This window comes from Haliaeetus albicilla, chromosome 2 (genome assembly GCF_947461875.1).
Source record: "Haliaeetus albicilla chromosome 2, bHalAlb1.1, whole genome shotgun sequence".
NCBI classification, from domain to species: Eukaryota; Metazoa; Chordata; class Aves; order Accipitriformes; family Accipitridae; genus Haliaeetus; species Haliaeetus albicilla.
The window spans coordinates 887,765-907,770 of NC_091484.1; the positions used below are offsets into that span (position 1 = coordinate 887,765).

At 71.2% G+C, this 20,006-nt stretch overlaps 2 protein-coding genes across 4 annotated transcripts in view; both read right to left on the bottom strand.

Moving 5' to 3' along the window:
- SLC12A5 (solute carrier family 12 member 5) overlaps window positions 1-13,577 on the bottom strand; it is a 33,976-nt gene extending 20,399 nt beyond the window's left edge. For 2 of the 3 annotated variants that reach the window (XM_069800742.1, XM_069800735.1), the window contains exon 1: window positions 13,435-13,577. In XM_069800742.1, coding sequence (XP_069656843.1) covers window positions 13,435-13,543 — 109 coding nt within the window. In that variant the 5' untranslated portion in view covers window positions 13,544-13,577. Of the gene's footprint in view, window positions 1-6,506; window positions 6,805-13,434 lie in introns of those variants that run through there. The other variant, XM_069800749.1, reaches the window with a different exon arrangement.
- A 904-nt stretch (window positions 13,578-14,481) lies between these two features.
- MMP9 (matrix metallopeptidase 9) lies at window positions 14,482-19,173 on the bottom strand. The gene is made up of 13 exons (XM_069800819.1): window positions 18,948-19,173; window positions 18,488-18,726; window positions 17,983-18,131; window positions 17,589-17,717; window positions 17,333-17,506; window positions 17,077-17,250; window positions 16,768-16,941; window positions 16,481-16,636; window positions 16,166-16,391; window positions 15,879-16,018; window positions 15,613-15,763; window positions 15,405-15,508; window positions 14,482-15,097 (listed from the first exon to the last, which is right to left on the bottom strand). Exons 1-13 carry the CDS (start codon window positions 19,089-19,091, stop codon window positions 14,988-14,990), a joined length of 2,070 nt encoding a protein of 689 aa, XP_069656920.1. The 5' UTR covers window positions 19,092-19,173; the 3' UTR covers window positions 14,482-14,987.
- Window positions 19,174-20,006: the final 833 nt, after the last annotated feature.

Below are 20,006 nucleotides of genomic sequence, written 5' to 3' on the forward strand. Positions count from 1 at the left end.
GCCCAGAGGGGAGGGGGGCAGGGGCCGTGTGGGCGTGGGGAACCAAAGGACATGGTGCTGGGCAGAGTGGCTTGGCGGTCGACGGCCTCCCACGGCACAGGGAAACCGGGGCAGCCAGGCCTGGTCCCTGGCTCTGGGCAGGAGCAGAGGGGGTCCCCGCCACACACCCATCCCCGCCACCATCACCCCGCAGCCAGGGCACTCACACTGCTGGCAGCAGCAGCACTGCCGGCCAGGCTGCCTGCCCAGGCAGGGTTACAGACCTGCTCTGCATCCTGGGCCCAGGGTGAGAGCCATCCCCTCCACCGGCCTTAAGCGTGGAGCCCGGGAGCACCCAGGGGCACAGGGGCTTCCCATGGGCCAGGGCGGTGCAGCCACCCACGCACCACGGCAGCCCGGGACAGACCCCGCAACTGTTTGGAGCAGCCCGGTCCTTTGAAGACCGCCTGCCTGCTGCCAGTTGACTCATATTCGGGATCCTGGGAGCCGTTTTGCCTGTGTGCGGTGGTGATTCACCATCTGCAATTTCCCCGGCAGACGTGGCGCTCCTGCCTGACCGGGAGGTGAAGCCCCAAGCGCCGCAGGTGATGCCGACCCGCGGGTTGGCCTTCTGCCTCCCGCCGGTCCCCGGGCTCCTCCTGCATGGAGCGGCGGGGCAGCAGTGTCCCCAATGGCGCAGCCAAACTGTGGGGCAGAGCCCACAGGCTCTTCTTGTGCAGGAGTGGTCATGGCGGCAGCAGTGGGACACCCTGGCCCACGGGTCCAGCCGGCCTCACTCCAGAGCCCTCTCAGATGCATGCCCAGCACCATGTGCTGAACCGCCGACTCATGCCGTGCCCCATGTCCCCCACCGAAGGGTGCGCGGGGGGATTATCAGCATGGACCCAACGTGATCCTTGCTCTGGGTTTGGCCTAAAGCGCCGCACCCAGCGCTCATTAGGTAACAGCGGTGGCGTGGGCTGGCACCTACCCGCTCGCCACAGCTCCCACCCACCTGTACCAGCTCCGGGGACGTTCCACCGCCAGTCAAGGGGGCTGCCCTCCAGGCCAACGGCGCACGGGCGTGAGGGCGCGGGACCGGGGGTGTCCGGAGCCCACCTCTGCGCCTCAGGACCGAGCGGCGCCTCGGGGGCACGGCACGGGGGGCAGCCTGGCGGGGCGATGTGCTCGCAGCCTGGCGGGGCGAAGCCCTGGAACCCCACCGGGAGAGCGGAGCCCGCGGGGGCCTTGCCTCGCCTCGCCGCCTGGTACCCGACCGACGACATCACCGTGCTGGTTTCCATGGCAACGGCGAGCCACGGCCGCCTCGGCTCCCGCTCTTATGTAACGGCGCAGGCGGCCGGACGCCGGCCCCGCACAGCACCCGTGCCCCGGCCCACCAGCACCCACCGGACGGCGCGGCCGAGCCCCCCCGGGCCTGGCACTGCCCAGCTCCTCCCGACAGACGCCAGCAGCACCCCGGGGTGCCCACGCTCCAAGCCACTGGCACCACAACGGCACCCAAACCTCGCAGCCCCTCCAACCCCCCGGTCCGGGGCACTGCCCTTCTCTGGCACCGCAGGGCCCATGGCCCCGGGCCGGCATCGCCCAGGCTGCCAGGGCCGGCCCTGGGGGCACAGGAGCCCCTCGCCAAGTGATGCCGCCGGGAAAGGCCCCGGCAATGGTGGGAGGTGGGGGAACACGGGGACGTGCACATGGCACAGCTCCGGCGTCCCCGGGGCACAGCTCGGGGTGGGGGGGGACCCTCGGCCACCCGCCTCACCCCTGGCCCCCCCAGGCTGGAAGGAGTTAAGCGCCAGGGCCGCGGGGTCCCAGGTGACAACGCGCTCCCCGCTCCTGCCGGAGACCATTTTGCCGCAGAGGGGCCGGTGCAGCCTCTCCCCGGCGGCTGCCACGGGATTTGTGCGGGCAGGGGTGGGCAGGGGCACTGCAGCCCCCCCCCCGGGCAGGGCCACCCCATCCCCACCCCCCACGGCCAGTCCCCGCCCGGCGGCACGGAGGGGGTGACACCTCCCGGCCGCGGGGACACGGGGGGGGGCCACTGCCGGATGTCCCCCCAGCCCCACCAGCGCTCACCGGGCCTTGCCCATGGCCCGCTTCCCCGGGGCCGGAGCGCAGGATGGGGCTGGGCAGCGCCAAGGCCGGGCAGCCCGGTGCGGGAGAGGCAGCGGGAGCGGAGCAGAGCCGAGCCGTGCCAGGCTTCGATCCCGGCGCTCAGCCGCCCCCTTCCCCAGGGATCACTCGACATGAATCGGCCTTTTAATTTGCTGCGGCGGCTGGAAGGGCTCGCGGCGGGATTGCTGGCAGGAACCCGCAGCCCCGCGGAGGGCACCACGCAGTCCCACTCGCGGCAGGCCTTACCGCTGGCCCTGCCAGCCCGGGGCATCCCAAAACTGACCCCACTGCCCGCCCCGGCAGCCCAGGCCCCCAGAGCCAAGGGACCATCCATGTGCCTCCAGGAGCTCGCCTGCCCCACAGGGCTGCAGCACCAGCCACGATCTGATTCCCTAATGGCTTTTTACTCAGCCCTAAATTGGGTTGGGAAGCGTCACGTCCCTTATCCCAAATCCTCCCTAATCGCTTTACATGGTGCAAGGCACCGAGCACTGGCTGGGGGGAGCCCAGGCATCCAAACCCTACAAGCTAATTAACCAGAGCTGCTGCCAGAGCTGCTGCCTGCTCCTGCCTGGCCACGGCCAGCCTGTCCCCTCCACGGCACACTGCGAGGGCCAGCTCCCTCACGGCCGCCACATACGGTGAGCCCTGGCCAGGGACATTGGGCGCTGGGGCTGCGGCACCGGCCAGGAGGAGCAGCAGGCCAGGGGGGATGTGGTGGGGGCAGCCCTGGCCCCACGCTCCCCCTGCGCCTCCATTTGTGCTCCTGCAGGGCCCCAGGGCCTGCTGGATGCTGGCACAGGGGTGCTGACAGCTTAGGGACCCCCTGTGTGGGCCTGGCCGCTGGCCCCTCCTGCGCCACCTCCCCCATGGGGCTCCCACTCGCACCCCGCACCGGTCCCACCAGCCTCAGGGGCAGCAGCAGTGTGGCGGCTGCTCACGGCACCCAGGGACGCCCTGGGGCTCCCTGCAAGGTGCGCAGGGCACCTTGACTTTTGCCAGAGTGTTCGACAGCACTGGCTGGCGAGCAGCCTCCTCCAGCTCCTCAGGGCTCTGCCTGCAGCCAGCAGCAAGGGGCACCCCAGGGTGACCCCGGTGAGCACACGGGTGAGCACGTGGCCCTGTCTGATGTCCCCAGCTGCTGCCATTTCACAGGAGCTGCTGGCTGGTGAGGCTAAGGTGCTGTTCTGTCACCCCCAGCCATCAAGGGGATTCGGCCACACGTCCACTGGCCTGGCCCTGGGCTGCTGGCCTGGGAGTACCTAAGGCAGATGAGGATGGCTAAAGGGCCCTTATGGTGGCTGGCACCTCTGCTCCCACCCAGGCTTCCTTTTCCCCTGAGCAAGGGTATCTGCCAGCTGCCCTGGACAGGGTAACCTCAGAGAGGCCACGGAGCCCTGTGCCCCTCACCAAGGGGTCCGGCTGCAGCTCTGGTGGCCGGAGCAGCACTGGCTCATGCTGGCAGTGCATGCAGCAGTGCTGTCTCCCGGCTGCAGCGTGGTGGTGGGGTCGGGTAGGGTGGAATGGGGTGGGGAGAGGTGGGATGGTCCCCCCACCCCAGGGCTGCGCGTCGCCCCTTCAGCCAGCAGGCACAGCAAGTGGCCTTTTGGGCTGGATTCTTTCACTGCCTGACCCAAATTGGACCAACTGCTACTTCAGACCTATCCTCTTCCTTCCTAAACCTGGGATTATCCTCCCTTTGATCAGCCGGCCCTGCAGGCGCAGGATTTCCAGCACAGGCGCTTTGGCTGGCTGCGTTTAAACAGCTTCCCAGATTCTCACACAGCCCGAGCCCTGCCTTGGAAATGGCCATGGACACAAGCTGCAGCAAAGCCTCCTGGCCCTGGGTCTCCCCTCCTTGGGCACCCTGGTGTCTGCAGGCTGGGGTGCCGGCACAGCAGCCTGCAGCGGGGCTGCGTCTGACATTTCCACACCCCAAACAGAGCGTGCATGCTGCCAGCCTGGACACTGCAGGCAGCAGCCCTGCCTGCTTTCCCCGCTCCCCACCACCTCCCCAGAGGGTCTGCCACCAGCCCAGCCCTCGCCGGGCTGCCAGGGCTGGAGCCCTTCCAGCCCTTGTCATGAGGCTCTCACAGGCTGTCCAGCACAGGGACCTGCAGCGGGGATGCTGCTTGGCCCTTCCAACAGAAATGACCTAAGTAAGTGGCACCCAGGGCTTCAGCAGCTCTGCTGGGCTCGGCAAGTCACTGGCCGGCCAGTGCTGGAGCAGCCGGCATGCGTAGGGGGGCCCTGCTGGCATGCAACAGCTCTGCCACCCCCCTGGGGCGTCCGTGGTCACTGCAGACAGATCCCGCACAGGGAGCTTAGTGCGACCCTCGGGGGGGGGGGGGGTAATCCCACGCCCCCCCGCAGCAGCTGCCCTCAGCATGGGTACAGGGGGCTGTACCATCACCCTCCCCACAGATGCTTCCCTGCTCTCCCAAGCCCCCCAGGGCCCCCACTGCCTCCAGGCCCATACCCGCCAGCCCACAGGGCACGATCTCGCCAGGCCCAGCTCCAGGGGCAGTCTGCCTGGTCCATCTGTAGTGGCACCATGTCCAGCCCTCCCACCAGACCCCAGCAAGGCAGAAACGCCTGCCACCAAGCCGCCGGCACTGCTGCACTGATAGAAATGCAGCGAGTGGGATAGATCCTGGTGCTGCAGAGGGCAAGGGGAGGGCAAGAGCCCAGGGAAGGGCACGGCCGGGGGCCAGCACAGCTCCCCCCAGCCCAGCAAGATGCCCCCAGAAGACTCCTGCCAGCCCTGACCTTGAGTGGAGCTGTGAATAAACAAGCAAATAAACAGGTTCAGGTCGGCAGAGCGGAGCGAACACCAAAAGCCTCATCGTGGCTGTGCCCAGAGCCTCGCTGCAGGCAGCCAGGGACTTACGCAGCGACTGCCAGAGCTGGCTGTCCCCTCCTGGCTGGGGCTTTCAGCAGACCCCAGGCAGGGACCTGGTGGGAGGCTGGGGAGAGTCAGAGAGGCACCGCAGGTCCCCTCGGGCACATCACTGCCATTTCCCTGGCTCCAACCCATCCCTGTGCCCGACAGAAGCACCTGCAGGAGAGGGTGCTGCGTTGGCCCAGCTGCCTGGGCACCTGGGGCTGGACATGGCCCTGCAGGGGCCCAAGGACCCTCCACAGCAGCTCGGCTGTCGGTGGGTGCCCCGGCAAGAGCTCAGGCCACAGCGCCAGCAGTCACAGGGCTGCTGCCAGGGCCTGGTGGCCCCACCGCCCGCGGGGCTGCAGCCCCGGACCCTCGCCCACAGATCGCAGCGGCCCTGCCTGCCTGCACTGCGCCGGGGCTGCAGCATGCCCGGCACGGCACGGGTTGGCAGGGAATGGCACAGCTCAGACCGACTGGCAGGGCACGGCACGGGCTAGACCGAGCGGGGCAGCTCGGCTCGGCTCGGCTTGGCACGGCATGGCACGGCTTGGCACGACAAGGCTCGGCACGGCACAGCTCGGCTGGGCGCTGCAGAGCGCAGCGGCCCCGGGGCGAGCGGCTCCCGCGGGCCCCGGCGCAGGGCCGGGCGGCCGCTTCAGCACCGCGGACAGCGGCAGCACCGCGGACAGCGGCGGCGGCCCCGGGGGACGGCGGGTGCGGGGGGGCGGCGGGAACGGGGGGGGGCGGCAGCGGGGACGAGGGAGGTGGTAGAGAGGGGTGGGGGGGCGGCAGCCGGAGATGGGGGGCGGCAGTAGGGAGGGCTGGGGGGGAGCGGCAGCGGGGATGTGGGAGGCGGTAGGGAGGGATGTGGAGGAGGTAGGCAGGGATGGGGGGGCGGCAGCCGGAGGGGGGAAGACGGTAGGGAGGGATCGGGAGGAGGTAGCCGGGGGAGGGGTGAAGGGGGGGCGGCAGCCGGCCACGGGGACCCCTGCGGGGGTCCGGGGCGGGCGGGAGCGGGCCGGCGCAGCGGCCGCCGGGGTCTGCTCGGGAGATGGTGGTGGCCGGCGCCCGGCGGGATCGCCCGGAGGGCAGCCCGCAGCCCCCGCCCGGAGGAGGCTCCCTGGCAAGCTCCGGGCACGGCTCGGCCCCGCCGCAGCCGCTGCTCCAGCCGCGCCGCCGTTTCCCAGGGCTGCCGCAGCGGCGGGAGCGGGGCCGGGGCTGAGCGGAGGCGCCGGCAGCGGGAGCGGGAGCAGCCCCCCACATCGCCCGCACCGCCCGCCGCAGCCCCGCGGGGCCGCGGACCGAGAGCCGCCGTCGCGGCCGGTGCCGGTGCCGCCCGCCTGCCCCGCGGCGGGGTCCGGCGGCCGCGGCTCCCCCCCCCCAAGCCTTCGCGGCCCCCGGCTCCGCACCGCCTCCGCCACCCGCTCGGCGCCGAGCCCCGGGCCCCAGCCCGGCAGGGACGGCCGCCCCGGGCTCCCCCGGTGTCCCGGTCCCGGTCCCTCACCTTGGCTGGCGCCGCCGTCGCCGTCCTCGCAGTCGGCCAGGTTGTTCAGCATGGCGCCGGCTGCCCGCGGCCGCACGCTGCTGCCCGGGAGCTGCGAGCGCCGCGCTCCGCAGCCAGCCGCGTCCCCGCGCCGCCCCCCGCCGCCGCCGGTGGGAGGGGGCTGCAGTGCGGAGGCGCCCGGGCTCACGGCTCGCTGCTGCCGGCGGAGCCCAGCCCGGCCGCTCACTTCATCACGTATGCAGGAGGCATTGCCCCCGCCGCTGCGGGGAGGGGAGCAGCGGCAGGCAGGGGCGAGGCGGGGGAGGGCGCGGAGCGGAGCGCACGCCGCCTCCCGGCTGAGCCGGGCGGGGGGAGGAACTAGGGCACGGCAGCGCTGCGGGCCCCGGCTGGCGCGGGCGGGACGGCCCCGCACCCCGCACCAGCCCCCGCACCCCGCACCAGCCCCGCGCCCCGCACCCCGCACCGGGCACCGCACCAGACCCCTCACCCCGCACCGGGCCCCGGCGCAGCCCTGGGACCGGGCACCCGGCTCGGGGTGCGCAGTGGGACAGACCCTGCACCTGCGGGACTGACGCTGAGGCCTGGGGTCGGGGCAACCCCCTTCACGGGCAGCCCCGGCCCCTGCTCGCAGCGGCGGGCAGCTCTCGGTGGAGCGGGGGCAGCTGCCGGTGGGGACCCCTCTGCAGGCAACAGGGCCCGGGCCGGGGGCAAAGCCCCCCCGCCCTCGCAGCAGGACCGGCCTGCAGCCACCATCATCCAAGGGCACCCCGGGGAGGAGGGGGATGGCCAGAGCACCCAGCAGCAGGGCCAGGGATCTGGTAGAGGCTGCCGACCCCGCTCTGCCCAGCCGGGCTGCAGCAGCCCTGCAGAGCGGGGAACGCTGCCCGCAGAGGGGAGCGAGCTTGGCCGGGGTCACACCGCGCCCAGGAACACCCCGGCGCAGCCCCCCCTCAGACCCACAGCCTGGCAGGCCCGGGGCTGACCCTAGAGAAGGGCTGTGAAGGGGCCAATGCCCCCCGGCCCTGCTGCCTCCTGCGGAGCCCCTGGCCCTCGCAGCCCGTCCCCCAGCAGGGCCGCAGGGCTCAGGGCCGCCTTCGGGCTGGGGGCTGCCCACAGGACCCCACGCTGACCCTGCAGGGCCGCTCGCAGCCCCCCCTTCTCTCACCCACTTAATCCAGGAGGATCCCGGAGCCGGAGCTGGCTGCAGCTCCCGGCATCTCCTCCGGAGCAGGCTGAGATCATGACAGCCCGCTGGCGTTAGTTACTTCTTGACGGCTGTAATTAATTGTTTACTTTCTTCTGGTACGGGGCCAGCTGCTCTGCAGCGCAGAGGCTCCCCGGCCCTCACCTTGCAGGGCGGGGGGGCTCGGACCCCTCGCACCGGCCCCGCCAGCAGCCCCAGCCCCTGCTCTGCCTGCTGCAGCCAGGACCCCCGGGCCCCACGTCCCGGAGGCCCCACACCGGCACAGCCCCAGCCCCACGGCAAGCGGCGCAGGACGGCCCGCAGGCAGGGTGGGCAGCTCAGCGGCTGCCTCAGCGCGGGCAGAGCACTGCCACCCCCCCCTCGCTCGGCCCCCACCCGCCCTTCCTGCCCAGGACCCCGTGCACTGGCCGCAGCGTGGGCCTGCCCGTGCCCAGACGCACCGTCCCCGTCCCCTCGCCCCCACATCCCTCGGCCTTGAGTGGGAGCCAGCGCTGGAGCAAGGGGCTGGCCCGCTCCCAAGGGACGGCACTGGCCCCCGCACACTGCCTGCACAGCCAGGGCTGCAGGCAGGATGCAGCGGGCAGAGCCGCTCTCCCTGGCGGGTCCTGGGGTGTTTGCAGAGCACACCCACACGCGGAGGCTGTGGCCAGGCAGAGGGACAGCAGGCCGGGGGCTGCGCAGGGGCCAGCCGGCCACAGTGAGTGCCGAGCACTGAGGGGGTGGTTTTGCGCAGGAGGCCACAGCGCGTGGGCTCCGCACAAGAGGGATTTTCCTGCTAAAACAGATGGGGGGAGGGAGCACGTGAAAGACCACTAATCCCCTAATCCTTGGATTATGGCTCCATTTCAGGGGCTGGGATTTGCCGGCAGCGCAGGGGGGCTACGCTATCGCCTGCATTTGCTTAGCCCATGTGCAGGGTCCCACCTGCATGGGGGGCCACATCGAGGCTGTCCCCGGGGCAGAGCCAGACCGTAGGGGCTCAATCCCCCAGCACAGCACTGACTTAACCCTGGCCTGTGAATGGGATGCCCTGGGGCTGGGGCACATGGCCCCAGCATGCTGGGAGCAGAGAGGCTTGGCATGTTTTGGGCAGCACCCCTGCCCTTGTGCTGCCTGCAGGCCCAGTGCCAGACCCCTTTCCCGGCACCCTGGGCATTGCAGGGTGCCGGGAAAGGGGTCTGGCACCGGGGCCGCAGGCAGCACAAGGGCATGCATGGAGGAGCTGGAGATGGAGGGAGGCAGACGGCTTTCCCTGGGCATGGCAGCAGGAGGATCAGCTGCAAGTGGCTCTCGAGCCTGGGTGCAGGCAGGATCCTGACAGGGGGCCAGGCATGGCATCAGTGCCCCACATAACTGCAAGAGGCTGCCCAGGAATGACGAGGGAGAGCTGCGCAGCTCCTCTGCCAGGTCAAGGGGTTGGGACAGCACAGCTGGAGCACCCTGCCCCAATGCTTCTGCACCTGCCCTGGGATGGAGACTGCTGAGATGTGTGAGACCCCCAAGAGCCAGAGCTGGCCCAGAACACAGAACAACCCTGCAAACTGCCACTGCAGACCCCGCAGAGCCCCCCGAGCATGTCCCAGACCCCCCTGCACCTGCCATGTCGCACAGAGCCCAGGTGGGTCCCCGCAGCCCTTCTCAAGGCAGGCGTCCCAGCAGCCAGCCGCACAGCCCTTGCCTGTCCTGTAACCGGCAGCGGTCAAACCTCCCAGGAGCGAGACATGTGCCGAAGGTGCTGGGAAACTTCCTGAGGGCACAGAGCGGACAGCCTGGCAGCAGCCCGCCCGGGAGGCGAGGGTAGCTGCGCTACAGAGATGGCAGTCGGCACGCTGCACTGCCTGCAGCGATCCCTGGGCACTGCCGGCAGCCTGCCCAATTCACACCCTCCCTGGACAGGAGACCCCGTCGTCGCGGCTCGGCAGGGTGCTCCTCGCAGCACCGGGGGCTCAAGGGCATGAGGCCAGGCAGTGTGGCAGTCCCTGGGAGCTGAGGCAGGAGAGACCCCAAGAGGACGGAGGGAAGGTTGTGGGGGAGCCCAGAGGCACAGTGGGGCGCAGAGGGCAGCGATGCACACACGGAGCTAAAGGCTATGCCGGAAGATTGCATCATGGCACACCCTGCACCTCTCTGTCCTGCCAGCCCCACGAGCCCAGGGGCAGCACATCCTGCAGCACCTCGGTGGGATGGAGGGGTCTTGCTCATCCCTGTCCAGACAGCTCAGGCCTTGCCACCAGCACCAGGGCAAAAACAGAGCCTGGAGGTGACATGGGTGCCAGCTGGGACCTGCCACCAGTTCCAGTGGTGGGACAGGATGTGGAGGGAGGGATGGTGTCCCATGGGGCTGGGAGCAGAGCCACAGGGAGCTGGGAGCCAGTGCAGCTGCCCAAGGCCAAGAGCAGAAGGGTGGCAGTGGGGCAGGGCAGGAGGACGTGAGCTCCTGTGTCACAAGAGCCCCACGCCGCGTGCAGCTGGTGTGTCATGCCAGCTGCCCTGCCCAGATGTCTTGCCGGCAGCGGGGCCATGGCAGCAGGCGGCCGGGCAGCCCAGCACAGGGATCAGCCGCGGAAGCGACCTCCTCCCGCCGGGCCCTGCTGCTGGGCAGCACAACCGAGGAGCCCCCCCCAAGCAGCCCTGTGCTGGCTGCAGTGCCCTGGGGATGCCGGGCTGTCGCAGCTGAGCGAGGGCCAGAGGGCACGGTGCCGGCCAAGGAGCGGCTGCACAGCCATTGCCGGCTGCTCCCAAAAGGGTCAGGCACAGGAGCGCAGCTGACCGAGGCACTGGGGTGTCCTGCGTCCCATGTGGCACCTCCTGCCTGGCCCCACGGCCTGTGCAAGCACCCCCAGCCCCTGGCACCCTGCTGGAGCACCCTGCAGTGGGTTCGGCGGCATGGAGAGGCCTCAGGAAGGTGCTGCAGGCAGCAGCTCAGGCTTTGGCTGCCCCAGCCCCCCCTGGGAACAGTTCCCCAGCCCCCCATGCCATATGACCCCTCCACGGTGCAGACCCCTGGCACTTTTGACAACACCTCCCAAGAGCACGCCGTCTCCCACAAACCCACCTTGCACGGCTCCAGGCTGGGGGAGACAGGGGGACACGGCAGCGGGGGGGGGGTGGGCAGGGGAGGCTGGGCCCCCCGCCCACGCAGCCCCCCAAAGAGCCTGCCCCTCCCACGCACCCCTCTGCGCCCAGCACCTTGAGCGGGGTGCTGCGGGGGCTCGGCCCCAGCACCCCGTGGGGGGCCCTGCCGTGCCCTCGCACCCCAGCCCCCGGCACTGGGGTGTCCCTGAGGGCAGCAGGGGTCCCTGCTGCCGCCCAAGCCCACCCGCCCCCGGTGCCCACCCCCGGCCCCACACAGCCCTGCCCGCGGTCCCGTCCTCCCCCGGCAGGTCTGGGAGAGCGGCTGAGCCCCCCCAGCACCAGGAGCCTCCGGCGGGGATGACGGCGGGCCCGGTTTCCGTGGCAACGAGAGAGGCTCCTTAACCGGTTGGTTTCCATGGCGACTGCCGCCGAGCCCGGCTGCCTCGGGACACGGAGTGGGGGGGGGCTCCGCTCCAGGGATGCCCCGGTGCCCCCCCGGAGCCAGGGCAGCTGCCCCCCCGGCGGGCGGCCCAGGCCCGCACGGCCGGGTCCCGTGGGACGCCCGCACGACCCCCGGCCCCGCGGAGCAACCGGCCTCCCCCACGCCGCGGGTGCTGGGGGCGGCCGGGTCCGGCGGACGGCGGCGGGGCGGGGCCGGGCGGGGCCGGGCGGGGCGGGGCACACCCCCCCGTGGGAGGCCGGTCTGTCCCGGCAGCGCCCCCTGGCGGCGGCGGCGCCCCGCGCCTCCCCCGCCGTCCCGGAGCCCCGCGGCCAGCCCCGGCCGCCCGGCCGCACCCCACCGGGCAGTCCCTTCCCTCCGCCGCCGCCGCCCGGGGTCCGCAGGGGCCCGAAAGCCCTCCCCGGGCAGAGCCGGCCGGGCGGGGCGGCAGCGCGGCGGCCCCGGCGCCACGGCACGGCGCCGGGAGGGCGGCAGCAGTCCGCCGGGCAGGCTGCCCCCGGGGCCGGGCCCGCCGGGAGCGAGGCCCCGCCGGGAGCGGGTGGTCTCACAGTGCCGCGGCGGAGGGCCCTCCCGCCACCGAGCCGCCACCTGCTCCCGCCCGGGGATGCAGACCCGAGGGCCCCGAGCCTCCGTCCCCCCTGCGCCGTGGCCAGCCCCACGCGTGGCTCTGCAAAGGGCCAGGCGGCACCGAGCACCGGCTCCGGGACCTGCTCCCTGCCCGCCGCCGCGCAGGCAGCTCTGCCGTCCGCAGCCCCACGGCACCCCCTCCCCATCCATCCCCCGGTGGCTGCACCCACAGCCCACGGGGCCACCGAGAGAGGTGGGGTGCTCATCGGGGCAGACCGGGGGCTCTCCGGCACGGTGCCCCGACCCCTCGGCACGCACCCTGCCGTGGCTGCGGCTGAGCCACGGTGCAGGGTTGGTCCCGGGGCGCCGGCCGGCAGGGCCGGGCCGCTGGCTGTCCTCTGCGAGGGCACAAGGTCACAGCTCAGCCAGGGAGGGACGCCCGCCATCCCTGTGCCTCCCCTGCCGCGGCCCCTGCGGCATGCTCACCCCAGCCGGGCCTGCTCCTCACCCGGCCCCCCGCGAGCAGGTCAGCCGCCGAGCCGATAAGCCCTTCTGAGAGGGCCGCAGGCTGCGGCTCAGCACCGGCTGCTCTGCCCCTGACGCAGCCCATGGGCCAGGCCCAGCCGCCCTGGGATGCCGTGGGGTGACAAGTGGCCCTGCACCCACTCACCAGCGGGTCCAGCCCTGCGCCACCCCACTGCGGCGGGGATGCTGGGCAGGACAGTCCGGGAGCTGGAGCCCACTGGCGGGAGCACAGCCCGTCCTGGGTGTCGCAGCACCCGTCCAGCTGCTCGCTGCCTCCCACCAGCGCCCTTCGCCGAGGGTGCAAGGTCACAGCTCCACGCAGCGCGGTGCTGCTGTCGGCCGGGTTTCTGGGATCGATACAGCTCCGGTGACACCACAGCCCTGCCGCCACGTCCCCCGGGCACCGCAAGGCGACGGCCTGCCGGCCCCAGTGCCTGCACCCGCCACAGCCCGGTGGGCCACCACCACCGAGGGCTGGCTGCTGCCTGCCTTCCCCATGCCCTCGCGCCGGCCCAGCCGCAGACCCGCAGCCCAGCCTCCTCCGCAGCTCCCCGAGGAGCGGCCTGCAGCCTCGCACCCCGCAGCCGTCCCTCCGCGTGCCAGCCGCGATCCTGGCTCCATCCCGCTGCCGGTCCCACAGGAGCGGGGCCTCGCTCCGACAGACCCCCGGGATGGGGACACGGAGCGGGGGCAGCCCTGGGGCAGAACCCTGGGATGAGGGGTCCTGCCCGGCCGAGCCCCGCTCAGCACCCCCCGGCCCCTGCATCCCGCAGCCCTGCGCCAGCCCCGCTCCGGGGGTCCCCGCCGCCTCCGAGGGGCCGGGCCCACCGATCGCCAGCCCGGGGCGACCCCGCACCCCCCTGCCGTGCCCCGGCGGCCCTGCCCTGCGCCGGAGACCCCCCCCGCAGACCCTGCCCTGGGAACCCTGCCCCCCCCCGCGGACCCTGCCCTGCCCCGCGGACCCTGCTCCACCGGCTCTGCCCCACAGACCCCTCCCCACGGACCCTGCCCCACTAGCTCTGCCCCACGCAGTGTCGTGTCCCCGTCCCCCCCCCCGCCCCCGGCGCCCGCCCCGCCGGCCGTGCCCGGGCGCTCACCTCTGCCGTCGCGGCCGGGCAGGCGGCCGCCCCCCGCGCCGCGGTCGGGCCCGCGGGCGGCCGGGGGGCCGTGGCGGGGCAGCGCGGTGACGGTGAACCGCCGGCTCATGGCCCCGCCGCCTCCACAAGTGGCTCCGGGTCCCGGCGGCCGCCGAGCGCGGCCCCGCCGGGCGCTGACCGGGGTCCTAGTGCCCGCGGCACCGCCCGCCGCGCCGCCCCCGCGGCTGCAGGGCTGGCACCGCTCGCCTCCGAGCGGCACGGCTGGCACGGCTCGGCTTGGAGGGCCGGCGCGGCCCGGCTCGGTTCGGCTTGGCAAAGCTCGGTTCGGCTAGCGCTAAGCTCGGCCCGGCTCGACGGGACGGGACGGGCCGCTCCGCCCCGCAGCCGCCGCCGCACGGGGGGTGCTGGGGCCGGACCCCGGCGGGCCGGTCCGGGGCCGCGCTCTGCCCCCGCCCTGCGCGGAGCCGCGGCCGCTAATTACAGCTAATTATAGCCCCGGGACTGCGGCCGCCCCACCCTGCCACGGCCCCGGGCAGCCCCCGGACACGGTCCCGGCCCCGCCGCTGGGCTCTGCGGGCCGCGCTGGGACAGGCCAGGTCGGGCCGGGGCAGGGTGGCTCGGGGGGGGTGGGGGGGTGGTCAGGCCGCAGCAGCGGGGGGCCCGGCCACACGCCGTGTCCCAGCCTGTGACAAACGCCCGTCCCTCACCGCCGGTGGAGAGCCGGGGATGCAGGAGAGGGCCAGGGGCTGGCAGGGTACAGGGGAGCCAGGGCCTGGGGGGCAGGAGGGGCTCTAGAGGGTGGAGGGCACAGGGGGCTGCGCGTGGCATGGGGCTGGTGGCGGGGGATGTTGGGGCCGAGGGACATCCTCCCCGGTGGGACCCAGTGTCCCTTAGGGATCCCGGAGCCCTCAGCAGAAGAGGGGGCTTGGCTGCAGCCCCCCTGCCCAGCACCCCCTTCCCCACCAATGCTGGCACCCCACAGCCCAGACAAAGGCAATGCCCCAGGCCCGGCACCTTGGCCGGCTGACGGAGCACTCGGAGGCTGTGTCCAAAGGATTGTCTTTATTAAAAACGGGCAGATGGAGGTTGGCAGAGCGGGCAGCAGGCAGGAGCGAGGCAGAGCCCCGCGCCCCCCCCCCCCAGCAGAGTCCCCGGGTGCCAGCTGCCAGCAAAGCCCGGCCCGACCTGGCACGGCTGGCTCAGGAAAAAGACAAAGTCGTTACAAATCCGTGTGTGGTTTGCACCAGGCAAATGCCTCTGCGTGGCGGAGCCGGCGCTGGCAGGGGTGGCATGGTGCCGGCTGCAGCGAGAGTCCTGCTCCCCAGCCGGGGCTCCCCGGGCCGGGCAGCTCCTGAGGGTCAACCCCCGGATTCCCTGCCCCTTTCTGCTGGGAAGACAGCAAAGCCGCCACCTCGGTGGGGGCTGCCCCACGGCCACAAGGCTGCATGGCCCCTGGCGCCCTGGGGAGTCAGGCTGCGAGACGGAAGCCTGGGAGTTGGGAGTCATGGGCAGGGAGCAGCGTGTCGGCCGGAGCCGGCCGGCTGATTGGGCCCTCAGTGCTGGGGGCACTGCAGGATGTCGTACTTGACGTAGCCCACCCGGTCCACCTGGTAGCGTGGCGTCATTCTCCAGTAGAAGCTGCCCTGGCAGAAGTGGTACTTGTCTGGGCGAGGAGGGAGGCGAAGGGAATGGAGAGTCAGTGGGAGGCCAGCCGTGCGAGAAGCCATCCTGACAGCTGCCCAAGTGGCGCAGGCACACGGGGATCTGGCCCCCGCAGATGGCCCTCGCCGGGGCTTGGCAGCCCCAGCACAGGGACCCGCTGGGGCGGATGGCATGCCCTGCCTCAGGGCTGCTCCCCACGGTGCAGCCCTTGCCCCGTGCCAGGCGCGGAGGGGCAGCCTCTGCCCGTGGGAGGCTCAGGGCAGCCCGGGGGTGACCACACAGCCCCCGCCCGCCAGGTCCCCACTCACCTTGGTAGAGGAAGACGTTGCGTGCATCGAGGGGGACACCGGTGAAGACATCGTCGGTGGCGCGGGGGTAACCCTTGTCCACCCTCTGGACCTTCACGTCCAGCCTGCGGGGAGAGCAGAGCCATGCTGAGGGCTGCCAGGACTCCTGCGTCCCAGCCCCTCACAGGAGGAGCTGGCAGGCACCGCTGTGGCTGTCCCACCTGCTCACCTCCAGTAGCTCTCCCCACTAAAGAGCAGCACTTTGCCACGGCCCCGCTGCAGGGCCCCTGAGATGCGGCCAGCTTCCTTCCCGATGCCCAGCTTCTCGATCCCCCGGGGGCCCAGCATGCTCTTGCCAGAAAATACCCAGAACTGCCGACCTGCAGGCAGGAGAGAGCACGGGCATCAGCTGGCCCCAAGGCTGCCAGGGCAGTGCCGGGCTCCTCGTGCTGCAGCTGACACCAGGGCCCCAACAGCAGCAGGGGCAGAGCTCACCGGCGAAGAAGAAGACCCTCTTGGTGAGCACATCCTGGAATGCAGCATCGATGACAGCCGGGAGGCCAGGCCAGGTGTCTGTGATGGAGAAGGCACCCTGGATGCCCGACTTCCAGAAGGATGAGAGGGTCCAGTATTTCCTGGTGGGGAAGGTCAGCCATCCTGATAACCTCAGCCTGGCACAGCCCCATGTCCCCCTACACCCCCGGCACAGCCCTGTGTCCCTCCACATCCCCTCATCACCCTGACACTTGCCAGGGCAGGAGGTGCTGGGCACTGCTGCTCACCCGTCCTTGAAGAAATGCAGCTCCCCGTTGATCTCTGTGATGGCATCGAAGTTCTTCTCCATACAGGCGTCCCGGCTGGGGTCCACGGGAATCGGCTCAGCTGTGGGCTCTGGTGTCAGCTCCTCTTCCTCGGTGGTGGAGGTGCTGCCAGCCTCCGTGGGCATGGGCTCGGGCTCCTTGGTGGGCACGGGTGCAGGGGCGGTGGGCTTGGGGCCAGAGCCACGACCTGAGCAAGTACAGGGGAGACTGTGAGGCTGGGGGCCAGCCCAGCACCACAGGACCCCTGGCATGCTTGGCCACAGCATGGCTGCTCACCATAGAGGTACTGGATGCCCCGGACATCATCCGGGTCCAGCTGGAAGTCCTGGACGTAGCTGTACATGGGGTACATCAGGGCCTCACGCACGCTGGAGTGGTCCAGCCCCAGCGAGTGCCCGAACTCATGGGCAGCCACCAGGAAGATGCTGTAACCTGGGGGAAAGCACCGGCCTCAGCGCCCAGTGGGATGGGACACACCAGCGGGGGACTGCGACCCCTGCAGGGAGTGTGCCAGTGTGGTGGCACAGCGTGGGGCCAGAGGGTGCGGGCAGGGGGGCCGGTACCTCTGTCTGGGCAGAAGCCCCACTTCTTGTCAGTGTCGTAGTTGCTGGTGGTGGCACACCAGAGCTTGCCGTCCTGCCGGCCCTGGCTGGTGCAGGAGCTGTAGGACTGCCCCAGGAAGGTGAAGGGGAAGACGCATGGGTCCCCCTGGGAGTTGCCGCCAATCACCGCTGTGTCTGCAGCGCAGTGTCAGTGGGGCTGGCCCTGGCCATGCCAGCCAGACCCCAGGACAGCCCAAGACCCCTCAGGCACCCACCCTGTGCACTGTGGCTGGGGACCAGCCACCCCATGCGCCCCATCCCCGCTCGCACCTCGGTTAGGGCAGAAGCCATACTTCTTGTCCTGGTCGAAGTTGGCGGTGGTGGCACACCAGCGGTAGCCATCAGAGCGTCCATCTGTGGTGCAGGCTTCGTAGGAGGTGCCCTCAAAGATGAAGGGGAAGACGCAGGGGGACCCGTCGCTGTTTCCACCGTTGGTGAAGAGGACTGTGGGGCAAGGAGGGGTGAGGATGGCCCCGGGCACCCGCAAGGCCGGGCAGGGGCTGCAGTCACGGCCACCGCTACTCACGTTCGCTGGGGCAGAAGCCGTATTTCTTGTCCCGGTCGTAGCTGGCGGTGGTAGCACACCAGGGCAGCCCGTCCGCACGCCCCTCCGTGATGCACCGGGAGTAGGAGCGGCCCTCGAAGACGAAGGGGAAGTGGCAGTTGGCCCCGTTGGCATTCCCATGGCGGGTCTTCACCACTGCTCAGGAGAGGGGCGGCTCAGCGACGGGGCTGGGGTGGCTGCCGTCAGCCTCCCCCAACCAGCCAGGCCCTGCCCTTACCTATGCCGGTTCCCAGTGTCCAGAGCTCGTCGTCGTCAAAGTGGGCATCGCCCTGGATGCCCTGGCCCGGGGGAAAGGCGTGGGCCAAAAGCCCGTCCTTGCCATCGAAGGGATACCCATCCCCATGCTCTGCAGGGACAAGCACTCTCAGAGCCAGCCCCACCAGAGAAGCCCCCGTGCCCCCAGCGCACACACGGACCCCCGAGCATGCGAGACCTGCGCACCCTCTGCATGCCCGCACACGCACATGTCTGTTGGCACATGCAGGGGCGTAGGGACCCCGAACACAACTCAGGCAGAGGCAGGGTGATGATCTCATGGGCAGGGCATGTCACCAGCCCTCTCGCCACAACTGAGCCGGCTCCCACCTCCCTGCCTGCCCATGGGACATCACCTCCGCTGCCGAACATGATCATGATGTCCGCCTCGCCGCTGTATATCTGGGTGAAGGTGAGGGGGGTCACATCGCTCCACACTTTGAAAGCCCGCTTGAAAGCGTCATCAATCACTGCACGGTCCAGGTCAGGGGAGTAGTTCATCACCCTGCCAGGGGAAGGGGGGGGGGTCAGCACTGCCAGGTCCCAGCTCATGATGCAGGAGTGACCCTGCTCCGGGCACGTCTCCGGGAGGGGACAGCAGCGCTGGCACGGCCGGGCAGAGCAGCCGTCCACCACCCTCAGGCCGGGGCTCAGATGCTCTCCCGGGTGCCAGGGAGCAGATGCTGCCACTGTGACGGCTTGGCCCTGGCTGTGCCGAGACCCAGCTGTGCCGGCAGTGCCGAGGCCCGGCTGGCGGGCTGAGCTGAGGCTGGCACTCTGCCTGAGCTCTTGCGCCCATCTCCATCCCCCAGGAACCATTGCCCTGTGGGCACGAGGCTCCATCTCCTGAGGCAGACTCACCGGTACGTCAGGTCCATGTGGTCCCACTTGAGGTCCCCCTCAAAGGTGAGGAAGGTTCCCACATCGGGGACGCCGCAGCGGGGCGCTCGCATGGCCTCCAGCGTGCCAGCGTCCAGCTCCCCCGTCTCCTCCAGGCCCAGCTGCTTCTGCATCTTGCGCAGCGCCTTGGTCAGGGACACGTGCTTGCTGCCCGTCCTCGCCTCCGCCTCCGTGGTGTAGCCGAACCGCAGCAGGTAGCTCTGGGGAGGAAAGGCAGCCGGAGGGGCTGAGCGAGGCGGGATGGGGCTCGGGCAGTCCTGGCCACCGCACACCCCCAGTGCCCGATCCCAGCCCGGGCACCTCCTGGGGCGCAGGGAGACGGGCAGCCCCTGAGCTCAGCCTGCAGCCCCATGCTGCCACCCTGGGAGCCCCTCGGGGTCTTGGGTGCCGGGAGGGGGCCGTGGGGCTGCGCTCCCCTCACCTCTGCCAGCTCCAGGTCCGACAGGGTGCTGACCAGCTCCCCCGGGAAGGTGACAACCGCCTGTGGCTTGTTCTGGAGGGGGGCCGCACAGCAGGAGAGAGCCAGCAGCCCCACGGCGAGTGGGGCCAGGAGGACGAGTGCCATGGTGTGGCGGTGGCAGTGCCGGGTCCCTGCAGCTCTGCTCTGGGTGCTGCCGGGCTCCCGCTCCCTATTTATGTGGCGGGGAGGGCAGTGAGTCACCCTCAGACCCCTCAGCCGCCGACTCACGCTCCCTTCCCACGGTGACGAAACGCACACTCAGGCTTCTCGTTCCCTGCCTTAACTGTTTCATCACCTTGTTTACTAAACACGCTCCATCCTGCAGCCACGCACGGCGTGAGGGCAGGCGCGAGGGAGAGCGGCCGGGCGGCTGCACCAGGGCATGGCGTGGCACGGCTGTCCTGCGGCTGCCCTACAGCAGGCATTGCCCTGCTGGCCCCAAGGTCATGGTGGCAGTGGGGATAGCAGGGGGTTGCTGAGGTTGGGGGGGCCGGCCGGGCGCTCAGAACCCTGCAGCTGTCTCCCACACCGGCTGATGCTGAGTTTGGCCGGCCAAGGGCTGATGCCACCAGAGCCAGACCCGCAGGGGCTTGGGTGGGCATCGGGGCTGTGCGGGCAGAGCCAGCAGGAGATCCCCTGCCCAGACCCCTGGTGCCTGCAGCCCGCCTGCCTGGGAGCCAGATGCCAGCGCTTGGACCCTCACCGGGACACAGCATCTGTCCCCATGTCCCCCACCGCAGCTGCGTCACCCCGGTGGGGCAGAGTGTTCCCGGCAAAGGAGGTCCCTGTGGCTCATCACCCCACTGGTGCCTCTAAGCCCACTCACCGGCAGCCACCCGGTAGAGCCCTGCGGCACCGGGGCAGTGCCTGCCCAGGAGCAGCTCCGTGCCCGGGGATGCTCCAGCTGGCTCCACGGGACACAGGGGTGCCCCATCCTCGCTGCTGGCTGCTCCACAGGGTGCTGCTGACTCAGGTTCCTGCCTGGCCCAGCACAAACCTCGCCATGGGATAGTGTTTTCC

Bases quoted from the DNA above. Each gene is read 5' to 3' on its own strand.
- MMP9 (XM_069800819.1), bottom strand. From the start codon at position 19,091: ATGGCACTCGTCCTCCTGGCCCCACTCGCCGTGGGGCTGCTGGCTCTC. The intron at 18,727-18,947 runs GTGAGGGGAGCG...TTTCCTCCCCAG, and splicing joins CGGACCTGGAGCTGGCAGAG to AGCTACCTGCTGCGGTTCGG. The intron at 17,251-17,332 runs GTGAGTAGCGGT...CTTGCCCCACAG, and splicing joins CGGCTTCTGCCCCAGCGAAC to TCCTCTTCACCAACGGTGGA.